Source organism: Sabethes cyaneus, chromosome 3 (genome assembly GCF_943734655.1).
Source record: "Sabethes cyaneus chromosome 3, idSabCyanKW18_F2, whole genome shotgun sequence".
Lineage (NCBI taxonomy): Eukaryota > Metazoa > Arthropoda > Insecta > Diptera > Culicidae > Sabethes > Sabethes cyaneus.
Window position 1 is genome coordinate 169,723,687 of NC_071355.1, and position 25,110 is coordinate 169,748,796.

The following is a 25,110-nucleotide window of genomic DNA, read 5'->3' on the forward strand; positions in this document are numbered from 1 at the left end:
GAGTATGGCCAAAAGAACTCAGTAGCTCACGAGTACTTGTCATCATTAAACCAGCGACATTCTTTGATGACGGTTTTGCTGGAATTTTCATCATCAATGAGTGTCGTCGTTTGGATAATGGGAGTTGTTGAGTGATTCGGCCATTCTCAAGTTGAGTTTCTCTAGCAAAACCTTTTGTTAGAATACGGAAGTTCGACAAACAAGTTAGATAGAATACGGCAGTTTCGTAAGCCCGGATACAGAGTCCTTAGATGATTACCGAACTGTTAAGCGTTTTGTACATCGTCGGGAATCTTCATACTCGTGTTCTTGTCAACGGTGACTAGAGATTCCAAATACATGAACTCATCTACTTCACTTTAATTTCTTCACCATGGATAGTCACTGTCCGGTGGAAGCGAAGCTTAACATATATTTGGTTTTCGACACCGATTTTTATCCCAATGCTCCCTCCCTTCAATTGTGCAGATGGTGCCTGGTGGCAGGTTGTTTATGCCGTTCGAATCCTTCTCGTCGGATTGCACCCTTAATGACGAAGTTAACCAACATACAGCCAGTCCAGCTCCTGCCGCAAACCTCTGCGCCGTTCGAAGGGACTCCAGTGATCTTCTGTTTTTTTTATTCGATAGAATTCGCAGCCAGATCCATTAGAACGACAATTGCGGGGCTGGCGCTACGATCCTATTGACACCCACGGTCTCTCCCAGTCGAGATTCGAACATACGACGGATGGTTGTCAGATCAGTGTCGTGCCTCGAGGCCAACAGGAAGCCAAGAAGAAAGAGTCATTAGTGGTTGACAGCATTCGGGCAAGTGGACTCCACGCATCATCTATTTATTGATTTGAAAACCGCTATGTTAACCATTGCATCAGGAAGGTTTATGGGGCCGGTATCGATTGAAGCGCAGAGCGGATTGTGTACTCATTTTACGCAGAATATTTATCGCAGACAGTGGCAGAACAGTACAGTACAGTACACTGGACCGAAAAATGAAACTTGGTTTCAAGATTAATAACGCCTAGGATGAAATACATGTTTAAAGAATCAACAAGCCATTAGGATAGCACAGGCTAAGTTCCTATACAGATTTTGTTGTAAAACGCAATAATTGAAGCGGTCATTGGCCAAAATTAATTGATACTACTCAAGGAGAACTTGTAAGTATTGTGGATTTAATGAAATATCAAGCAAGAAAGGGAGAGCAAGAGGTTGTAGACCGTTGAAGATAAAGGATGATTAACGAGTTCGCGTACGCATGATGAGAGGAGCAAATGAAGTTTCCGATGAGGTTAGAGTGTGTAGGGACAACGCAGAAGCGGGCAGTTCAAGGACTTACGGGTGTCATAGGCTATTGACAAAGATGAAATATTTCCTTTTTTATTAATTAATCACTAACTTAGTCCGACACCTATGAAGTCAGCAAGTTGAAAGCGAAAAAAAATCCCCATAAAATCGCTCAGACTAACTACGGATGTGTTCAAGCAATATTTTTCATTGTATTTAAGTAATTTAAATTTCAGCTGTTTTGGTTTCTTTAGCAATCCGAAACGTTCTTTTGCTTGTGTAGCTAAACTCATTAATTAAGCCTATAATGTGCACCCATATTAACGTCCCGTTACATTGAGTTTGCAGTGCAAGTCAGCTGTTACCCAACAGGTTAAATCAGACTATATTTATAAAACGCCAGGCCGTCTACTAGATAAACGGCTTAGGATTATACATCCACGCGAACGGACGACGACATAGTAGATGTGAACTCAACTCAAAGGCAGATGGGTCAGTTCATACAAACAAAGCCGCAATATCACACCACACCGACCGCCCGTTCTGGTGGCAAATGCTTGCATGAAATTAAACAATGATGCACTCTGATGCAACGAAGCAAGTCCTCGGTTTCCTCCACACCGAGCCGAGTACAGTGCTAATGAAAGTGCTCTTTAGTCCGTAGTTGTAAACTCTTTAGATAAATGTATATCGGTATCATCGACTATACAGTATTTGCATCACATTTGTATAAACTGTAGCAACCTGTCTTATTCGCTCTAACTCTTTTGGAATCGAGGGGTCGTTCGAATAAATTGTCACATTTACATTTTGATGTATGGCAAATAAAAGTAGCAATCAGACGGAAGCAAAAGAAGACGTAGACCTGCAAGGACACAGATCTTCGTTCAATTGCGAGCTATTATTTTCTAACGATTCAATCTGACAATTGCAGCAGTTTTATTCCGAATGACCTTGTTAATGAACCTGCCTCGAATGCACTACTCAAGCGGAGAAGGCTACCATGGTGGCTACCGATGTCAGAGCCTATGTAGTAACAATTATCCGATAGACTGCTTTACGTGATTTAGAGTACAGGCCGTGTTTGCACACACTTACATCACTGAATCGTTTAGAATGAACCAGAAACAAGTTTTTATTGTTTGCAAAGCGCTTGGGCAGGTTTTGAGAAGCAGTCGATGACCTTGGTTCCGCGCTCGATATCAGAGTAATTGTTAAATCGAAACTATTCCCCGTTTTAAGTTCATCACTCAATTCCAGAAAGTTGCCCTCTGTATGATGACTGAGCTGGGAACGGGGCAGTCTTTATGTGTCATTCGACACCATGCTCCGTTACATGATAACTATTTGAACAAAGGGAACTCTGTGATGATACAACGCCACACATAGGCACGTCTATTAAACCCGCTACTTTTACAGATTCATGTCTGTAATATGTAGTGTATGTAGCAGGAGCTGTGTCGAGTTGCGAATCAATGTCAAAGTCGCTAGCAAGAAGGCGATAAATTGTTATTCACTGTTGTGAGCACCGTACACACACCCGTACCTACACGTTACATATAGATAGCTCGAGCGAAAGGTGTTTCTATAGACGACGACGACGGCGGCGGACGGTGAGGTGACGACTATAGCCGCGCTGAAATCGAGTTCAATCCAAATCCGTGCTCATTTTCAAATTCACTGCCAAGGTCTTCGCTGTAGCCGGTGTGCCATGGAAATACATGTATGTAGGCATGAGGCGAAAAAAAAAACAAAATATTTAACGGGAAACTAGCAGTCATTAACTTTTCGTCGGAGAGCCCAATTCCGAAAGCAGTTTTTGGGCCCAAAAGCGATGTTCTGTTTATAGAAATGTATTCACCGCATTCTTCTTGCCAATCCGAACACAGCGAATATATTTTTATGGACAGAATTTTTATTTCAAACAAAAAAACTGCTTTCGAAATTTGCAGAATTGATGACGACTAATTTCACCTTAAATATATCCACATCATTTCACCTACCAGTGGAAATGACTGGCATCATCACCAGTCAGTGGAATTTAAGAAAATAATGCTAGTAGCGAAACTAAAACAGAAAACATTGTGGATTGAGAATATCATAATGTAGGTGTAAGATGTCATTGGCACACGCTTGCGAAGATAAAAATTTCCTCCTCCTACGATTAGCAATGAAGGCAAATTGGTACTTTGTCATTTAATATCTAAACTAAGCTTGTTTTTCACTCATAAGCTTTGGAAAGTAACGATGCCAAAATTTTGCATGTTGAGCAAGTATGATATTGTGAATTCATTTTTTTGCATTTAAAATTTCATTCTGGTATCTGTGTCCCACTAGTTTTTTCCTTCAAATAAGGCCATTGCAAATTATTTTTAAAGTTTTTGTCACCCCCTCCCCCTCCCTTTGAAAATGGATTGAAAAATGGGCAAAAATATAATTTGGGGATATAGGTCAATTTTTTTATATAATCAATTGTCTGTGGGCTCTACTGCCTAAAGAACTTGAAAAGAACTTTAAAGACTTTAAAGAAATGAATGTACGGAGTGTACGGAACGCTTCTAACACAAAACAGAAATGAAAATTCGAAGAATGGAATTTCCGAAAATCGGCAAAGACAAATTTCTTTCGATTTTGTGTCGCTTTTCGTAGATTTTTGCATAAAAAATAGTAACGTACATATAAAAAGCAAGCATAGATTTAGTTTTCATGTTTAAACTTGAAGTAAAAATGCTTGAAACGCATTTTTTATCGATTAAAAAAATCTTTGTTTTTTCGCAACCCTCCTCCCTCCTATAGTTGCTCAACACCGGAAGGAGAAAACTTCATAAAATGTTTGTAATGGCCTAATTTTGATTTCAGCAAAATAGAGAATGAAATTTCCAGTATTTCAGCAACTAACAGTAACGTATCACTACGGTCAACCAAAATATCGTTATTTCAGACAAAGTCTTTCATCAGTCCCACATCCGTATACTCTAATATTCATGGACAGTATGGTATCCGCAATTCAGCACACAGACATTTAATTTTCAAACTAGAATCTCTTGTTACGTCCACTTATTTTCGTCCGAAATTTGAATTAACTTCCTCTCTTTTTACGCCCAAAATTTCGTATTACCGTCCTCTCTTTTTACGTCAAAAATTCGAATTGTCGTCCTCTTTTTTTACGACCAATTTTTTTACGTTCTCCCAATAGTGGATGTAAAACGAGATTTGACTGTATTTCCAGCATCGCAGGTTCATTAGCAAAAGTTGGTAGACTAAAAAACTAAATATGAGATAAAGGTGGTCGAACGTAACAGCATATATTTTTCTTTTCTTTTGCTTTTAACTATAGTAAACCGAATGTATACAACATTTCGAACGTACATATATGCCACACAGTGTCCCACATTTCCTGAAGTTTCCTAGCATGTCGCATATTGTAGTTGCCGCTGGACAGACAAATGCAATATGCATGTACAATGAAACATGAAACATCAAGAAGAAAGCAAATATTAACGAAAGTGCAATAAAAGAAAATATTATGACTGAGACGAAGAAACCATTAAAGATTATCTAAGTAGCTTCATAAAATTCAAAAAGTAATAATTTTTTATTATTCATTAGTTAGTTTTTCTTTATTTCTCTAGTTTTGCTTGACCTATTGCAGCTTGGCTTTTAGTATAAATGCCATAAGTTCATCTTAAAGGGTGCGGAGTGTCATTTAACCTTTATTAGCAATCCCCTTCATTTCAAGAAGTTTAATTACAATTAAACTACTATACAAAAGTTTGAATCCAATTGGAAAAAATGCGTTTTTTTGTTAAATTTCAAGCCTTTTTGCATAGTAAATGCCAGAGTAGTAAAGTTATATTGGGGCATTTGTAGTGCTAGTTATTATCTGTAATTTTGCTCAATAAAGCTAGGCTGCATCTTTTATACTTAGGGAACCATGCGGTTGCTACCCCGTGGGTAACTGAATGAACGTTCATTAGGCTACCAATGGGGTGACAGCATTGTAGCATCATAAATACAAAAGATACAGCCTAACTTTATTGTAGATAAGATCCAGTTCTACAAATGACCCAAAAAGCTATACTTTTTCGAATTCTGTTTGGCTGAGACGGTATTGACTGAAGTTTTTGGAGCGTCTTAGTAGAATACGAAACCTGAAATTAAAATAAAAAGAAAACTATTCCAATTAAATTCTACTATCTATATTTATTCGCGACAGATACGTATTTCGCCTATGGCTTGCAGGCTTCCTCAGTGTCTGTTTTCGAACAAGTTTGCGAATAAATATAGATAGTAGAATTTAATTGGAATAGTTTTCTTTTTATTTTAATTTCAGGAGACGGTATTGTCAAGTGTATGTAATTTGAGTCAAAGTGACCACAGGGTTCATTTTCAGATTTTTGCTCATCTGACTGCAGCGCCTGAACGAAACAGAATTTGAAAAAGTAGTGTGAAGGGCAGTTGTAGAGCTAATTATTATCTACATTATTGTTGCAGAAAGTATAGTTCTATCTTTTGTATGTATGGCGCTATGGGGCTGCTACCCCGTTGGTAACAAAAAGAGCGCTCATTTGGCTGCCAACAGGGTAGCAATCGCATAGCGCCGTAAATACTAAAGATAAAACTATACTTTCTTCAACAATAATGTAGATAAAAATTAGCTCTACAATTGCCTTTACACTACTTTTTCAAATTCTGTTTAGTTGAAGTGCTGCAGTCAAATGAGTATCTACTAAGCAAAAAACCTAGAATGAAGCCTGCCGTGCCATGGTGCCATCCCTGGTTGAAAGCTAACTGAAAAATTGTGATAAACTTAACCCTATTAAGAAACGTAGAAAGAAAAGCAAGCTATCCCTAAAGGATAAATGGATAATTCATAGAATTGCCATGAGAGAATAGCATCACAAATTCGTGCAAAATTGGAACTTCCGGTCACTACACGTCGAGTACTAGTTCTCTCACGTGGTGTAAGTGACTTGGAAAATTTCAGTTGAAGGAACGGCATAAGCAGAATCACTTCAAATACGCAGGACAGGACATCTTTTGGATTGATAAATCGATTGATGGATCAGATGGCTGGCAGTATACTATCAGCACGACTTGCACAATGATTCTGATGCTAGATGGAGCTAGATTTCTGATGGAGAAATGCTAGAGATAAGCTTAATTGAACACGGCGAGGCTCTGCTGATTGATAGGTCCAGACTTCGTTTTCCAGTAAGATAACCTTGCAACCACGGAATCCAAAATCACGAACACACAAAAAAAAAAAAAATGATATTGTCCCTACTTCAAAACGTTGAGACAATATATGATGAATGTTGGTTGCTATTGCATGAAAGTTAGGACCAGTGTTGAAAAATTCATAGTAGCAAAAAACTCAATGAGATTTCAAACACATGAAATTTCAACCTTAATCACAAGCGCGAAACTCACATATGAATTTCTCTCACCATTATACGCGATGTCTCTATTGTTATACAATGTGAACCAAATTCAGCTGTAAGCATTTTGCTTAATTCTTTCACAGCTGGCATTTCATACAACGAACTAGAGAGCAAAAGAGAATCTACCGTCAGAGAAAACATCAGCGGCAAAAAATGCAACACACGTTCATGAATTAAGATGGCAAACATATATACATATATAATTTTCAAATGTTTTTTGTAGAGAATTACAACTTATTTGTTAAGTTTAAATTATTTTAAAATATTTGAGAAATTCTATTATTCATTGTGGTAGTAGATTTAAAAAATCAGGTAATTAAAAGCGATATTTTTACATTGCTGCCCTTTTTTCTTAAAAAACTCCTTATAGAAGTTAATAATAAAAGACTGAATTAATTTAGAGCGCGTAAGTTTTCTGCGGCTAGAATTGCAGGTTTCACCAAAAATTTGAAACTGCACGAAAATTTGTCTTGAGATATCATGGAAAAATAACTCACTCTTCCATATTAACATTCAATTTACTGGTTGACGTAGATTGCCATTGAATGAGATAAATCCAATCCATCATCCCAGCAATATTGTAACGTGATGTATTATTTTCTCCACAATAAAAAAGAATAAAAAGTTTCAAAATAACTATTTTGTCACCAACTGGTAGTCAGTTTATCGTTTCAATGTAACTTCAGCAATATTGCATTTAGGTTACGTGGTAACCAATTTGTGACAATATGTGTTACGAATTGGTTACTGATTAACAGATTATGTAACCACATTTAGTTACATAAAGTGCGCTGTTTTGGTCACAGAGTTGTTATATATTAAGTTACAGTAACCTAAATTTCACTTTCAAATTAGTCGCATATCAGTCGCTGCGACTTAATTGTGACAAATTGTGCTACTTGGGTATCGGCGGAATTTACATTTTTCCTTCGCGGGAATCGACATTGTCTTAACTAGAAAGTAACAAGCCTAATGAGAATTAGATAAACATGTAGTTTAATTCCCACAACATAAAATTGACAAAATAGTGGTTTGCTGAATGAGTAATCGAGTGGCCAGCCTGTTCTCCGGATTTTAATCCGATCAAGAACCACTGGTCCATCCTTGCTCGTCGTTTTTATGAAAACGGCAAACAGTTTTACAACGTGCAAGAAAGTCGGATTCGTTACCCAAGTAACCAGTAAGCACTAAACATTAGTCCTATTTTTTTGAAACGGTGGTTCTACAATTGATGGAGGAACGGTAGGGGAAAGTAATGAAAATATTTTTGGAGTGGAGGGGAAAGTTAGTTACGCCATATTTGTGTCGGTTCGACTTTGCTGGAGGGACAAGAGTCTAAATCTGTCGATTGTCGGTCGAGTGTGTTTAAGATTAAACCACCACGCCGTGTACTTTCACGTTCCGAACTACAAGTGTCATGTTTTATAATTATCGTGATGCATAAAAGGCCAAACTATCAGTCTTGGTGCTTGATGAACAATATAGGGTAATCAACTTATTTTGGACCTCATCAGCAGCTGTACATAATTTGGACACTTCCATTTGATTTTGCGGTAAGTGTCAAAATTATGTACAGCTGCTGATGGGGTCCAACACATTGGTACGTTCTGCGGAGATTATTTGTATTTAACTGCGTATTGCATTTTTTCGTCGAAATTTTACGAACTTATCACTTTAAACTGATTACAGAAATTTCTTTGTGAATAAAAAAAAGCGCACGAGTCACCTTATATTTGTTAAAAGAATGACGATAATGCACAAGCACAATAAATCGATTCGACGCATTTTATTGTCCTCATCAGCACCCACTACTCTAGGCGTGAAATCCGTTTAAAATTAAATTTCGCTTTCACACTCAGGTTTTAGCAAAAATTTCGCTAACGCGTTAAGCTCTCGCAGCGAATAAATCACTACGACTCTACACCATTACAAAGAAAGATTGTGGCAAATTATTTGGCTATGATAGTAATATGACTTTCGTTGGTAAATTCAGACATGAAAAAATAAATATATTTTCTTCTAATGCCGTTCGATTGCTAAATAAACCGTTCAGTTTGCGCGATTACAATGTTTGATCAATATCTTATCGTCATATTTTTGCACTTCAGGTGTAACTCGACCTTTGATGACGCATTCGAATTGAAGACACGGCAAAGCGACAATGCAAGTTGCAACTCTACGCTGCCTCGCAGCGTTTGTGCATCTGAACAGTAAACAAAAATACACTAAAATAGATTCTCTGACCGGTCAGTAAAAATTTAAAGGACGTTAACTTTTTCTTATTGAATTTTTGTCGGTCGTTGCACTTTTGCTCGGTCGAAAGATAAGCAGACAAAAGTGTAGCACCTACCTATATTGAGAAGTGCCTATCTGGAGAGTGACGCTAATACCGTCGTATAGAGGACTTCGAAAGGTTTGTTATTGCAGACTGGGTATGCAAGCAGCCTAATCCTGGTTTTGAAAAGCAAAACCAACAATAATAAACAGTGTCAGAAATTGCAATTCATTATGTAGATTGCAAGCAGGAAGCTGTACCACGCTGATAAGTCAAAAAATTATGTCAGAAAAACTGCAGTCTTAGTGGAAATAAACATTGTTAGCGAAGGCATCACGACCTGCCACTACGAGAGGCGGACGTCGGTGAATGTTTATTAATATACTAATTCAGAGCAAACAAATCAACAGATTGAATACACGCCTTGTACCGTCTCATGCTGGTCGCGTGATCTTGCCGAGGGTATTCTACATTGAAAGAAAAACAGTGCCGATAATGAACAATCGAGTTTAATCGTATAAAGTGGGGCAAAATAAATAGCCAGATTGAAAGTTTAAGCACTAGTGGAGCACTACGACGGCCTATTTTGCCCTAATGTACCTCCCCGGGTGCACATCAAAGCTACAGAAATAAACTCTTCACTCGCTGTGGACCATAACAAAGGAAGGGATGAAAAGCTTGTTGTGCGCTCTACAGCTACAGCTGATTGGCTACACCTATACACTAATAAAGGTGCAATGTCGATACCTACATATATATGTATGTCGACGGTCAACGCTGCAATCGATTTGACTTCGTTTGGCAGGAAAATATCGTCGTGTGAAAATAATTTAACTTTTGTACCATGGTTTAGGTTTTTCATGGTGCAGGAACACAGTTGTGCGATTGAAGTGGGCTTGTTTTTCCTTGCAACCAGTGCACTTACTTCGAATCGTACGACGATGGGGCAAACAGTCGCAACTAATGCCCTTATCAACCAAGCGAAAATGCCTTTGGTATAATTGTTGTTTTTGCATTTACTAGTGGAGAAGTGTTTTCTGGGTCATCTCTCAATCAACTCCTTTGTTCCTGTTAATCAGGTGATGCTCTGGTGGCTAGAGAAAGCAAATTATTTCGAAGCCTTACTAAGCGGTTTTGCTTATCGCTTTGAGGGTAATTATAATTGACGGAAGAAATGCGGTTTGCTGGGGTTTTTAAAAATTTGATGTTGAAGATCGGGCTGGGGAGGTTTTCACACATGAACGAATGAGTGTCTCGACAAATATTTGCACATTTCATTCGCGCAATTTACGGTCATCATATGGGTTAACATATGGACAGCTAGTCGAATAAGCTGAATACCGTAAAGTTAGGTATTATTTACCATTTTCATAGTATTCTACCAGAAGCACAACTTTCAAAAAATAACAGCGAAATAGCACACTTTGGACCAAGGTCTGCTACTGTCTTCATTAAGCAGCGATCGTTTTTGGCATAATTAAACTAAAGTATGTTCCATTTAGACCTTTCCAATTTCTCCATCAGGAAATAAAGCACAAAACTTGTGAAAATATAATTGTTTTTATTAGGCCTTTAGGAAAAAATACAAGAAAATTATTCTTAGTATTTCCTGATAAACTTTCGAACTTTTCGCTGAATATCTCCCATCATTTTCCGCACAATGACATTGGTCTACCGGATTAATGTTAGGATTTGGGAGGAACAACAAATGCCGGACGACTGGTTGGATGGCCTTATTTACTCTATTTTTGAAAAAAAAAAAACATCGACTCAATTGTAAAAACTATCGAGGCATATTACATTGCTCAATTCTGCCTCCAAAATGCTCCCCCGTATGCTGTTCTGTAGACTGAGACCGTTAGCGGAGTCCTTCGTCAGCGAATACCAAGTTGGTTTTCGTGAGGGTCGCTATACGACGGATCAGATGTTTACCCTGCGTTACTTACTAGACAAGTTCCGGGAGCATAAGTTGCAGTCTCATCATCTGTTTGTGGACTTTGAGGCGACGTACGATTCAGTCAAACGAAATGAGCTGTGGCAGATATTACTAGAACATCGTTTCAGACGAAACTTGTTACAATGATATGTGCGACGCTGAATGGCTCAAAATCACGCGTCAGAATAGCGGATGAAACCGCAGCCGTGCTTGTGACGTTGGATGGACTGAAGCAATTGACTCTCTAATGTGCTATTTAACGTTGCCTTGGAAGGTGCGATATGAAGAGCAAACCTGGGAATGAACGGGACTATCATCACGAAATCTCACATGCTTGTTGGTTTTGCGGATATCGTCGATATCATCGGAATCAACCGTAGAGCAGTGGAAGAGGCTTTTACGCCTTTTAGATGGAAAGCAGAGAGGTTAGAACTTACCATTAACACCGCTAAAACAAAGTACATAGTTGCTGGCAGGGAACATGGAAGTTTAAATGGTATTTGTGTCGAGGTGGCGCTGGATCGGAAACAATATGGAGTATTGGAGTAACAAGTATTGGAGGAATTCATATACCTTGGTACCCTCGTGACATGTGACAACGAGGTTAAAACCTCGAAGTAAAACGACTAATTGCAGCTGCGAATAGTGCTTTCTACGGATTACGTAGCCATCTGAAGTCTCGTAGTTTACAAATTGGCACAAACTACTAGCACAGAGAACAGATTAACAGGCTCGAAGGAAGTAATCGATTTTTTGTGTGTAAAATCTGTCGGTAGCGCTCTCCAGAAATAGTTTGCCAAACGCATCAAAAAATATCCTTGTACCTTTATCAATATTTCTTTGTGCTGGAGTTACATTGCAGCGATGGCAGCGACATCAAGATTTAGTTTGCCACTTACTGCTCGAGGGGTGCTCTATTGAAGGATTACTCGTAGATTACATTAAAACCTTTCACACACTTTTTGTCAATTACCTGGTAGTCTGTTCTCTGTGCTACTAGCGCACTGGCGCTCTACAGAACAGAATACTAATTCTTCCAGATTTACGGACATGATTTATGGACCTAGTAAGAATAAAGAATTTGTTGCACGACGTCGGACAGACAACATTGACATCCTATGTGCTCTATGAATATGAAAAAAACTCCGTTTCATACTGTGGCATCCTGTTATTTATACTATATCGTAAGGGTTTGCCTGAAGTGTGTAAAAGTATGTTTGTCACAATACTTGGGAAACAAGCGGTAGCGTGTAACTGGCCGGTTGTGAGAGTGTGGTCGAGTGTGCAGTGGATGCCCGCGCAAAGGCAGTTAAGTGAGTGGTTAGTAGTGGATGTTTGATCAGATATCACACATAAATAAAGATTGGAACATTAAAGTAACATGTTATGCAACTAATGATATGCAATAACTTATTGAATTTATATTTACCAGTATTTACAACATAAAATTACAACACGAGTTTATTTTTAATTTTTAACCTAGACGGTAACAGTGAATATTTTTAACTGAGTTAGGGCTCTTTCGAGAATTGTTAATATATTATTAAAACTGGTCAATGTCACACGAAGTCACGGTATCCCCCTTTGCGCTACCTTTGATCAATTTTAGAATGCTGACAGAATCGTCAGAGGACAAGTTGTATAGGAATCACGTAAGAAAACAGGAACGAACCGGTTGAGTGTAAGCGACTTTAGCTTTGCAGTCTGTGTTGAGTGCGAGTTTAAACGGGTGGCAAACGAGTCTGTTCGTCTGTAGTTTGACCAGCTACGAGGTGGACAGTTTTGATGATTGGCAACGGGGATGATGCGAAATGATAATGTACGTTGGAGGACAACTCTGATAGGCGGCGCATACAGTGATTGCATCACGTTCTCGCCAGGAGATTTCATCGGCTCAAGCCAGCTAAACTACATCATTGAAACTACAATAAATGCACCGGGAATCTTTTCAAAATAATTGTTCTCATGCATAGCCGTGATTTGGAGATTGCAAATGCAGTTTATAACTTCGGTTGGTGCTAACGATGCTAGATTTGACAATTAGACAATCAATTAGTTTTAATGAGAAACTTAATTGTGCGCTTCGATTCATTACGATCAATTATGAACAGTTTTTCCATCCACATAATTTCTCAGATTGTAGTTACCCGAGTCTGAACGCACATAAATTAGCGTTGATTTCACTGACTCGTTCATTCATGAATCGACGACCGATTTCATTTGAATATTTTATAGCTGGAAAACAACAACCGGCCAATTCTAGGAACATGATCGTGTAGTGTATCTTCAATTCCATGTACATGTGGCAGAACAGTGTGAGTGGCGTTTTTTCACATCGATGCTATTGCGATAAGTGAGGTGTCTTGTCATCCATGATGGATGTCATTACGCGCAACGTGTGCTCAACTATATGTAACTACATTCATAGTTAGTGCCGACAAACTAGAAACCATAAAAAGTTTTCAATAATTAGTTGAAAATTAGAACTAGAAGCATGGAAATAATTGCTGCATCTGCGTGGCAATAGGGATCAATTTTAACGAGTTAATAACTTGTGTTATTCATTCATTTTTTGATTGTCAGAAGTGCAAATGAATAAGCACCAGCGATAAATATTGAACAAGAGCATCTGATCAGATCAGTAACGCCACATGTATAAGTTGGTCATAAAGTCAACAAGTTGTCGTTATTAGGTCTGTGATGTTCACAGTGTGAATTTCTATCACCCGGCATTAAATTTTTATTTAACAACCTGTCTAAATTTGAACCAAATGAGCATGATTTGTGTAAAATTTTAAATTAATCACGAAAAATCTACAGTATAACAGAACGTTGGTCTGTAAAACAAAAACATAGGCAATACCTACGACAAAAAGATGCTCCAAAAATGATTCAATTAAAACTCTGAAGACAAAATTTGAATTAACGTCCTCTCGTTTTATGTCCAAAATTTGAATTAACGTCCTTTCGTTTTACGTCATAAATTTGAGTTAACGTCCTCTTGTTTTCCCCCCAATAGTGGACGTAAAACCAGATTTGAGTGGATCGCAATGGATTGGGCGAACTGCTTATTATTTGTTTTCCACCTCGAACCAATACAAGAGAGGCTAGAGGTTTCATCGTCGGTAAAGCAGAGTTCAGTAAAAGGGAAGACGGTGTATGTGTTGTTTCCTAACTATTATACATCGCCAATCTAATCCCTAGAACGAGGTAGTGAAACAAATTATAAATTGTCGCTTCATTACGCACCTGGACGCAATCACTCTTATAAATTTGCACTAGAAAAACCCTTCATTGTTGGTAAATGCAGAATTCAGTATGAAGGACGAATGTAGGATGTGTTTAAAGCGGTACTACGCGTTTTGACGGAAATGCTTCTGGAAGCTCAATGGGTAATAAACCAGTAACGCCTAAGCGTATGATGTGGTTGCCTTTCCTCTACGTTAAGGGCACTGTCTTCCTCGACACTACGCTCTACAGCAGTAATATTTAGCTTCTTCAAAATACACACTACGACGTCTCTGACGATATGCGTTGTCCTATATAATTTTCAGCTGTCAAAATGCGCATATCGAAAAGAGTTGCCATCCTGTACATCATTTACAAACAGTGGCGATCCTGCCAGTAATGCACACAGGAAAGCAAAGCACTTATCTCCAAGCCTTAACAGAGCTTTTTACTAATTTTTTCATTCAATTTGATCCATTCTGCGCTATAAAATGCTCAAATTCCTTCGTTTCTCTGATTCAGCCTGTTTATTTCTGTTTCTTCCTTTCAAATAAGAGCTAGTTTTATTTGCTCTTATCATAAGCAAAATTAGGGTTTTCTATACATGTTTGAACTTTGAGATTTGTTTGTTGTTATTGAAAAAGCCAGTTATCGTACGTTTGCTGCCTGGCCGAAGGAGTTTACAGAAGACTGTGAAAATGCAGAGGTTGTCAAACTTCAGAAGTGATTTGACCAAAGTGAGGAAATCGGAAAACAACAGAAAATCATTTCTCGTTTTTCAATATGATAAGCCGTGGTCCTTGTCACAGACTTAAATATTGATTGGATAAACAACATCTCATCTGTCATTTTATTGTGAAAAGATGTTGATTTCAATGCTAGTCTTGAACCTTGAACCCGGTGCGGGTCGGAAAATTTTTGTAACAACGCAATTGAAAACACCAAGTCCAAACGAAGGCTTATTTTGTATTGCTTTAAACTTCTACCGATGTTTTTCAAATATTTCGAGGTGGTGGAGGAATGCTGAATTATTGAATTTGCTCTAGATGAATATTACGATTAAAAAACTGGTTATGATTCAACATTTTTCAATCCATACTCTTATCTCAAACATATAATCTCACAGAATTTTCAAAAAACTTTTAGTTTCGAGATTTGTAATAATATGGGTGACTATATTTTACACTCTTGAGTAGAGGTGTGCGCCGCCGCGCCGCGCCGCCGCCGCCGACACTTTTGCACGCGCCGCCTCCGCCGATGATTTAGAACCGGCGCGCCGCCTAGGTCCTTTTCCCCACGCCGCCGAAGCCATTTACCCACGCCGACGATATAGTCCAACATTGACAAAAATGCGGGTCAACATGTTGACAGCACATAGTGAACCCGTTTTGTGAATTCATTCTTATAATGTACCTTTAATTTAGATTCAATTAAACTGCCGTGTTGCTGTATCCTGAGTGCTACCATGCGTCCAACGGAGTACGAATCGAAAAACCTAACGTAAACGAAATTTAGCATGACGTTTTCTGTCAAACTTGTGTCTTGCTTCCCGGTGCTCATTTCTTTTTAAGGAGACATAAGCGACCAAAATTTTTGAAAAAACAAATTTTTTATTTCAGATTCTAATTCTGCAATCTTTTTCGATTATTTTGATACTAATTTTGTAATGATCCGACCACGGGAAGTGACTGAAAAACGATCGAACACATAAGCGTTCCACTGCGGCGTGGCACAACCTCGCTGGAATAAAACGCCGCTCCTGTAAAAACACGATCTTCAAGCTTTATGTACCTTTCTTTCAGAAACTACACACCGTATTGAAAATTTTTTTTTGGTTTTATTGGTAGAAGCTTGGCAGAGACTTTTATAACTTTCGAGCTTTGTAAACTAATCACAGCTTGAGAAAAAGGAAAAAGAATATTTTTTGAAACTGTAGTTCTTTTACAATTGACGAAGGGATGGTAGAAGAAAGTAATGAAATTTTTAGAGTGAGGAGAGAGAGCGGAATGGTGAGAGCTAGTATTGCTTTTCATTTCGCGGTTGTAAACTGACTGGTACCAAAATTAGGTGCCGGTCTTACCCCCATACTGATTTCCAGTGTTGCAAGACCGCACTCGTGTGGTCTAATTTTCTCACACGCGCGTTTTAGTTCTAACGAGCACGCCGGCATGAGTATTTCCTACGGACTCTCGCTCTTATTTTTTCATGCACTGCGACAAGTTTTTGCGAGTGTGTATTTCTCTCGCTCCTCATTGCAATCCAAGCAGCTGAGGGCTCGCGGTCTTATCCGCGTGTGTAAGTGAGGACGTAAGGTGAACAAAAAAGAAAAAATGCAAAATAAGCAGTGTTGGGCACCGCTAATTCGCTAACCGGTACAATTTGCTCGATAATTGTGGAAATTTCGCTAATCACTAATCGCAAACTTTAACAATTAACAGTCACTGTCTATATTGGAACATATCGCAACAACTTGCATTGTAATCTCACTGTACAACTTATTACTAATTTGACTTTTCTTAATATTACATGACTTTTCTTAATTTAACTAAGATCGAAACCTATTATTGTGCTTTGCAGCTGTACCTGGATTAATCCAGATTATTTTCTCTAATACCAATGTGTGACAAAACAAAACAGCAACATTGCAATTATCAGTCTTTCTCTTTCTTACTCGCAGCATTTGCATTGTCGCACTTTTTGTGCCAGTCGCACTTTTAGACTGCGGTGTCCAGTAAGGTGCAAAATGCGGGATTTAATGGATAAAATGCTTTACAGTTTATTAATTTTAAAATAAACAGCGGCACTTCATTTGGAATTATGGACCAGCAACAAGTCGGCTAGTCTGAGTATAAATTTCTCGATTGGTCGGTTAGCGAATTAGCGAATTAGCGGTGCCCAACACTGAAAATAAGTATCCATATATCCTAGTATGCCACTAGCCCACACGGGCTGTTGGCTTCTCACAAGTTGTTGGGTTTGTGAGCGGGCTGTGCAGAAAGACATTTCGAGGCTGTGCGCTCGCTAGTAAGTAGGTAGCAGGAAGTATGCACGCAGCATCGGTGGTTGCTTATCGTACGCTTGCGTCAGTTGCGTAAGCGCTGGATGCTGCTTATACTCACTCGCATGGGCATACTTTACTTCTTGCTCGATTTGCAACATTGCCGATTTCACCCGCCTAGTTTTAGGCGCCGTCTATTATACGCAATGCATGTAATATCCCTTAATTTAAAAAAACACATTGGCAGAAAACTGAAATTTAAATTCGATCTGTAGCAATCGGAAGTTCATATGTACGGCATAAAATCGAAAGATGGGGTGCGTATCCCAATCTTCCCTGCCTTTTACCACAGAACAGAAGTGGAAGTAGAAATCCAAACACGTACATGCTACTTTCTACAGATACTAGCGAACCTGGCGGTAGCGAGTCAGTTTTTTCCACGAAAACACACGAACGCATACGAAAGCATGTGAAAGCTGCTATGCGATTGGCAGCGAGCGTTCTGATTATATTGCTGTTATTCGCTTCTATGAGAAAATCTTCCCAAAGAAAAATAAAAACAAAAAAAACTCTGTTACCAGTTTTGATCGCCGAATCGTTCGGATTTCCACTTCTGTTCTGTACTTTTACATACTAGTGTCTACCATATCGCGTATTCGCAAACATACAAATAACAAATTATTTAAAGATTTAAGGGCCATTAAAAATCATTCACAAAATAAGCATTATTAAGATTTGTTTTACTTGTCAACTTTAGTTCGATTTTAAAAAGATTTTGCCTAAACTTATACGAAATGCGGTAACTTAACGGTGTAAAATACTCGCACGCCGCCGCCGCCGCCGCCGATAGTAGCGAACGGCGTCACGCCGGCAACGCCGCCGCCGCCGAATGAAAATGATTTCTGCGCCGCCGCCGCCGATAATCTGGCCGGCGCACACCTCTACTCTTGAGAGCTAACTTTGCTATTCACGTATCTTTCCATAAGTTTAAAATTATTCGAATGCAAATTCCTTAATGTAGAAAACCAGTCAAAAATACAAAAATAGGTAGATGATCCTGCTTCTTATACAGGGGGGATCTATCGGTAAGGAATTGTGAAACTCACATGTGAAGGGGCAGGCAGGTGACCATAATTTTCAATGCCGCTCTTGCTACTTTTTTTCTTACCGATTTGCTGCTCTTGCCTGTATATGTAGCTTTCGAAAATTTTCTTACTTTGTTTTATTTACGCTAAAAAGCAGATAAATGCATTATCGGGATCAAAACAATACAAACGACAATTGCGCTGCGTGTTTGGGTTTGAGCGGTTAGAGTTTCTGTCAACTGCAGCAGACAAAAATAGAGTTGCGAGTCCCTTGGCTCGAAATCAATCACACGCCGTTTGGTCCATGACAGTACAAACGTCATGGACCAAACACCATCTGCGGTAACGCACACATGTATGGAATTTGACAGCAATAGATCCCCCCTGTTCTTATAAAGTAACAATAATCAAGGAAAATATCAACGCAATGAATACAGGATGCATTAGCTAAACACAGACAATGTGACATGTGACCTCTGAAGAGTGCCAACGCCATAGTCGAATAATACGCGCAAAGCAAAAACAAATGTCATCTTTAACTTGCGTTCGAACAACACTCAACCGTTGCATCCAGCAGCAACGCAAATCAGGTTTACTGTCCGCCAGTAAAAATTACTTGTTTACCAATATTCTCACGTAACGCTAGTTAATTTCAAGGTAACGGTTAGAGCGCTCAGAGCAATCGATATCACACACGGGAGAAGAACAGAATGTTAGAAAACTGAAGGCAAATTTGTGTCCACCAAATTTAGCGATGCCAGGTGGAGGGGCAAACACGCGCTAGAGATAAACAAAAAAATGTTGATTTCGATTATGACGAAAGGCGTCTTATAAAAAGCAAAGGGTCCATCAACACTTTGAACGATAGTAATGTTGGAGCCACACAATGAATAAAACCTGTTATTTCGAATATTTATCTACACGTGTAGACTTATAGATATAAAAATGACAGTCATCGTGATTAGGATGCGTGTATCACTGGTTCATCATCGGATATATTTAAGGCGTAGGTATATTTTCATGATTTTCATATACAAACAGTAACCAGCTGATTCCTACGTTTTAGCAATCACCATCGCACAAATACAGTGCTTATATTTATTGAATTTCATTTCAAGCAGACTATACAATAAACTATCTGTGATACATGAGTCGTGTGTATATGCATCGTACATTGTGCTGACAAATACAAATTTTTGTTATTCAATGCCAATTGACGTAATACCAACGCAATATAATTGCCATGAAAGATTTCTGCGAAGAGCTGATTAAAATACAAACTTATATTATTATTGATGGTGCGAAAATTCGATTGTTTGTTTGGATTAACATGCTAAGCACAGGTTGGCATATTTCTGAATCAGTCACTTCAGCCCACCGCAATCCTCCCAACACACACCAGTCGGCAATTTCGCACACAGCAGTTTTTCTTTGTTATTATCTTCTGACATTCGACGGCTGCGTCTTGCTTTTAAAGGTAAACATTTTGGGCAATCTCCTTCGACGTATTTTGTTTACATTTTTTGCCCCTTCCTTTCTGAAAACCACTTCTTCTTTAATGTGCTAACTGGTTGTGTTGTGGCGTGAGTTCGATGCATTGGTGCGTTTTATGGAACACTTTTCGCTTCCTTCGTTTTAGTGACCTCATATAGATAGTACAAAGATGACACAGTAAGGAAAGTTGGTGGAAGAAGTAACAAAGTCACATAACGCTACCGTTGTGGGTGGATATGATAATGCGCAGCTACTTAGCATATTTACACAGATAGCGACATACAAAATTTTGAAATAGGTGGTAGTTCTGTTTCTTTGATAATCGACAGACATAATATTTACTTTAAAACAATGTAAATGTAGAAATAGGTAAAAAAATTCAACGTTGAATAGTTATTTTTACAAACCATATATCTTCAGCGAAACTTTTCCTTAAATAATATCCAGCAAATAGTTTGTTTGTTTGGTTAGTGATGGATACTCTTTGGAAAAACTTCATGTATCTGAACGGAGGTACTCCAGAGTGAATTGTATAGTTTTAATGTCACCTGAATTAGCAGGAGTAAATGTTAAAAAAATAACAAGAATATTGAAGTTATTTTTTTCTGGAGTTGACATTGAGATCTCCCATATTTACAGTGGTTAGGTCCATTCTGCACCATATGAAGGAATGTTTTGTAATTCAAAACCATCGTTTATAGTTGTAGGATTGAAAAATAAAACGTTGGCTTATTTGTTTCATGAGTATAGTGCAATAGGATGCAAACTGCGACAATCTTGCTTTCGGAATTACCCTACTAAGGACGAGAAATTAGATTCAACAACAGTAGTTTCCAGTAATTACATAATACGTCAATTTAACATTGTGAATCTTGCATCTATTTTTCTCAAACGCCGATATAATATATTAAAAAAAATACGTTTTTCAAGTATGGAAAAAGACAACGAAGCGAATCGGTTAATAAAATTATAATACCTTTCGTCGAATAAAAATGCAGACTTACACATGCTGAATCGTATCCCGTTGTGCCCTATAAACAACGTCAGCGTCCGTTTAGATTTTTTGTTAGGACTTCCGCCGTTGTTTATGAACCATGATAAAATGGCGTTTGTTTTTCTCATAGTAGCTACGTCTTTGTTGACAAGTTACCTAGACTCGTTTCATTCAGTATGACGGTATTGGAATTGGACAGCAATTTTTTGCGCAAATTTTAACGAAAACACGTTCATTTCCGTTGTTTTGACGTAAGTGACGAGCATATTTGCACTATGAGTCAGTTTTCAAATACATATGTAGATTTGAAGTCAAAAGATCGTTATTTTTATAATTGCAAAATTGTTTCCATTTTGTCACAACTTTTTCTTGGAAATTTTTGAAAATTTCAAGTGTTTTTTATATATATTTAAGCCTTTTTATTGAAGCATAAATGTACAGTGAAACACGTAGCCATTTCTCATATTTATTGTACAGCAAACAAAAGAAAATCACAGCTTTTGTAGTCATGCATGCCTACTGCCACAGCTATAAACGCTCAGCTGACGAAGACTCCACATCGATTACAACGGGCACATTTATGCGACGCACGCGAACATCATCCGATAAGAACATGATGACGATTCACTCGAAAAATAAAAAAAGGGAATGTTCAACAATACGAAATGTTTGACGTCGAAACGAAACACACAGCTAGTGTTGGTTGTTGAGTTGTCGTACACGACACAGGCGTTTCTTATCGTCTCACATACCTATTATAGTTCACGACTCGATGTGACTGCAACAAAGCTTGAAAATATTCACTTTTTTAATTGGAGAGATACGCATATAGCCTAGTGAGCCATCCGTTAAACAAAGCTATGTTTTGTAGCAAGCCAATGCTTAGGACGTTTTTTCTCCTAACAACAGTAAAGACCCCTCGTCGCAGCTCGCGTCACCCTCCCCCTCCTCTCAGCTTTATGCTATCATACAGTGAATCTAGTAAGCCTCTACTGCGCATTATTTAGCGCGCCTCTTGCCTTCTTGTTGTCTCATCCTGCTTCTTACGGATGTATGCAAGCATATCATCATTAGTGCATAAAGCGTACAACATAGTGTTGGTTATATGTTGTATCGATTATTGGTCGCTATTCCAAACAGCATAAAGGTTAAAATGTAGAACAAGATCTGACAGTGTTTTGTTAGTTTTTATGGAAAAAAATATGGAATATGTAACCTATGACATTTATTTTTTTGAATTGTTTACAAAAACCGGCATTTATAAACTATGGTTAAAATGCCGCATCAGATTAAAATCATAAAAGTTCCTTCTTAAACAACAATAACTGTTCAACACAAGGGAAAGTCCCTTAGAATACTCTATGCATCTTATTCGTGCCAATTTTGTTCAGTTTGGACCTTATTGTGCCGGAAAGGTGCCGATTACAAACTTATGCTTATTTGTTCAGTTTGACAATGTCAAAAAATGGCAGGGCTGTAGAAGTCCAATAACTTTACACATGATTTTTAATTACTTTCAATCATTCATTCATTGCTATTCAGTATATCAAACATGCGTTGATAATATCTCACATAATGTTAACAAACAGTTGAATTATGTTCCAAAGACGGATAGATTTCTAACTCAAGCGACAAACAAGATGTTCTTTTCACCAACTGGTAGATTAAATCAGTTCTTTAATAGACCAAAGCGAACGCTCCCTTTATTCTATTTTCTTGCTTCTGAAATCCGCTAATAACTGTTCATTTTTATCGTAGGGTTCCTCGGAGCTTCGAGGCAAACCTGATCGAACTTGGTGTAACAAAAAATAAGTTTTATTCATTCCTTACATAACAACGGGTTCCTGTTTTCATTAGAAATATTTCAGCCTACAACAATAACGATATAAATTTTATAGTTTAATGAACCACAGAAGGACTGGACAAAAGAGAGACTCTGCAACTCTCTTATATTATGCATGCGACGTACTTCTAAACTCCACCAACACTGGCGGGTTGAGCTATTTAGATACAGTTGTGCCTCTTCCTCCATCTACTGTAGTCATCAACTGAATGAGAAGTTTAATCTAACTCGTTTTACTGGCGGGACGACGAAACTGTGCAGGCCCCTGCAACTTACAAGGTACGCCGCATCGTTGCTAACCGGTTTTTTACGAAAAACTGGAAAACACGAATAAAAATGTCTGGAAAGAATCTGGCTGTCATTTGGCCTAATGGAAGATAATGTTTGAAAAACCTGGAAAATCCAGGCAAATATAAAAGATTGGCAGCGCTGACTGCGCGTGACATTATTCTTTCGTCAGCGTGTTAGCCGCAATTCTCAACGCGGGCGTTCCACCGCCTGAGGCCTGAGAGTAGTAGGTTCGAATCCGTTTGTAATGCTCCGATTACAGCTTGGTTCGATCCATGAATCCTCCAGCTTGGATGATTGTAGTACACAACTTATTAAGCGTTGCTTCAATAACCCTTTCATACCCTCATCTTGCGTTCTTTCCCTTTCACGTCTGAAGGATCTGTTAGATCCTATCCACCCTATTTCATTACTTTCTTCTACCGTTCGCTCTGTGAATTGTAAAAAACGTTTAATGTGAAAAATGTAGAATCAGGCAAACTGGAAAATACTTGCTATTAGGCCAAAAATATAGACTTAGCGAAGGTGTGAGTCGAACTCACAACTCTCAATCTCTAGTCGATTGATGTTTAACCAACTACACCACTAAGCTTTGTAAAAAACTACTGTTATAAAAAATCATTTATTTGTTTCGACAATGCCGAGCACTAATGGTCACTGTTTTTGAGGGCAACAGCATCATACCTCGAAGGTTTAATTACATTTTTTCCATTCAGTGGTACTTACATGTTACGGAATAAAATGTATCCTATTTCATAACCTGTTGCTTTTTTTCAGATTCCGAAACGATAAGACACGGGTTGTGAAATAAAACAAAAAGATTTCACAATATATTTTAATGACCAGTTGACTTGAAGGTCACCTCAGAATGTTAAGATTGAGCCGGATGACGGCTAAAGAGAACACACTGTACATATATTTATAGCGCAATTTTCAACCGGAACTAAAAATGCTGATTTTGTTTAATTTTCTTAAATTAGACCATCTTAGAAAAGTAGATCATCTCTGTTAACAAACTGATAATGCATACAGCCAACACCGTGTTTGCAATCAGTAAGGCCGAGCGATTCAATACTATAATGGGAGTCACGGATTGTAATACACACAAGCTCGTGGCTCGCTTTGGCTTCAATTGTGTATGTAAATGTTTGCACCTTCGTTTTATACCCGCCAAATCTGTAGTTGTGATTCAGTTGAAAATATGAGGTCACTTTAGCATCAAACAATGTACGGAAACAATAAAGAAAACGATATATGAAAAATGTAGTTTTACTTCAAATGTCTACTTACGTATAGTCTTGATTAAACTTTATAGAGAATCCACCAGTTTTGCCAAAACATTTCTGATTTGTATCACTCATTTAAGCGAACTTTGCGCGAACGCGAGGGTAAAGTTGAGAGGATTACTCTTTTTTCTTCGCGTTAGGATTTGTTTTTCACACTGTGGGATGAGTTTTCTCCTCTTGTTTGTTAATAGAAAATTTTTCACAAATTGTATTCGAAGGTTAAAACTTTGCACACGCTATTAAAACTTGTTGGGTTTTGTTTGTTTGTAGTTTTTATAGAAGCTTTTCTTTTTCAGTTATGAAAAGAAAAACTATTGGTAGTAGATCTTAATTTCGTTCACTTTATCAATGAGTCCGAAAGGAACAGTTCTTCACAGCAATTTTCGGATATTCCAAATCAGGTAATCGATTGAAAATTGCACACTATAATGAGACTTTCTTGGCGGGGAGCGCAAAGAAAATCTGGTGAAAATTGCACAATTGAGGAAAATAACAAAGTTCTCTGCACTGCTATGTTTGCTACCTAGCTGAGAGATACTCCTTGCTGGTAATATATAGGCTGGCTAAAAATATGCACAAAGGAGACGGCGGAGGATCCTTTTCACACGAATTTTCCTTTCAGACTGAAGACCAAGCTGAAGCTTCGGGGTTTGTTTGCCTCTGTGACTGGTTAATAGCGTTTTCAGCTGAGCTCTATATTTTCCGAACAACGGAGCGAGCAGCTGTTAACGGGAACGTGACTAGTAAGAGCGAGAAGAATGTACACAAAAACAATAACTCATACCATAGCAATTATGCGATTGCACTACTACTACTGTCGATTGAACGCTTAGCGATGTGGTAGTAATGGAAGCTCGCGTCGAACAGTAATGTTTATGTTTGGTGCTTGCTTGACGCAATTCATAAGCTTTCCGGTGGGCGCAGAGAGGGTGTCGAAAAGAACTTTTGCAGTG

At 38.2% G+C, this 25,110-nt stretch overlaps 1 protein-coding gene across 2 annotated transcripts in view; it reads right to left on the reverse strand.

The window, feature by feature from the left end:
* The window catches only part of LOC128742739 (WD repeat domain phosphoinositide-interacting protein 2-like), a 38,939-nt gene extending 14,145 nt beyond the window's left edge, over nt 1-24,794 (reverse strand). For both annotated transcript variants that reach the window (XM_053839188.1, XM_053839189.1), the window contains exon 1: nt 24,162-24,794. In XM_053839188.1, the coding sequence (XP_053695163.1) occupies nt 24,162-24,232 (71 nt within the window). In that variant the 5' untranslated portion in view covers nt 24,233-24,794. The remainder of the gene's footprint in view (nt 1-24,161) is intronic.
* Nucleotides 24,795-25,110: the final 316 nt, after the last annotated feature.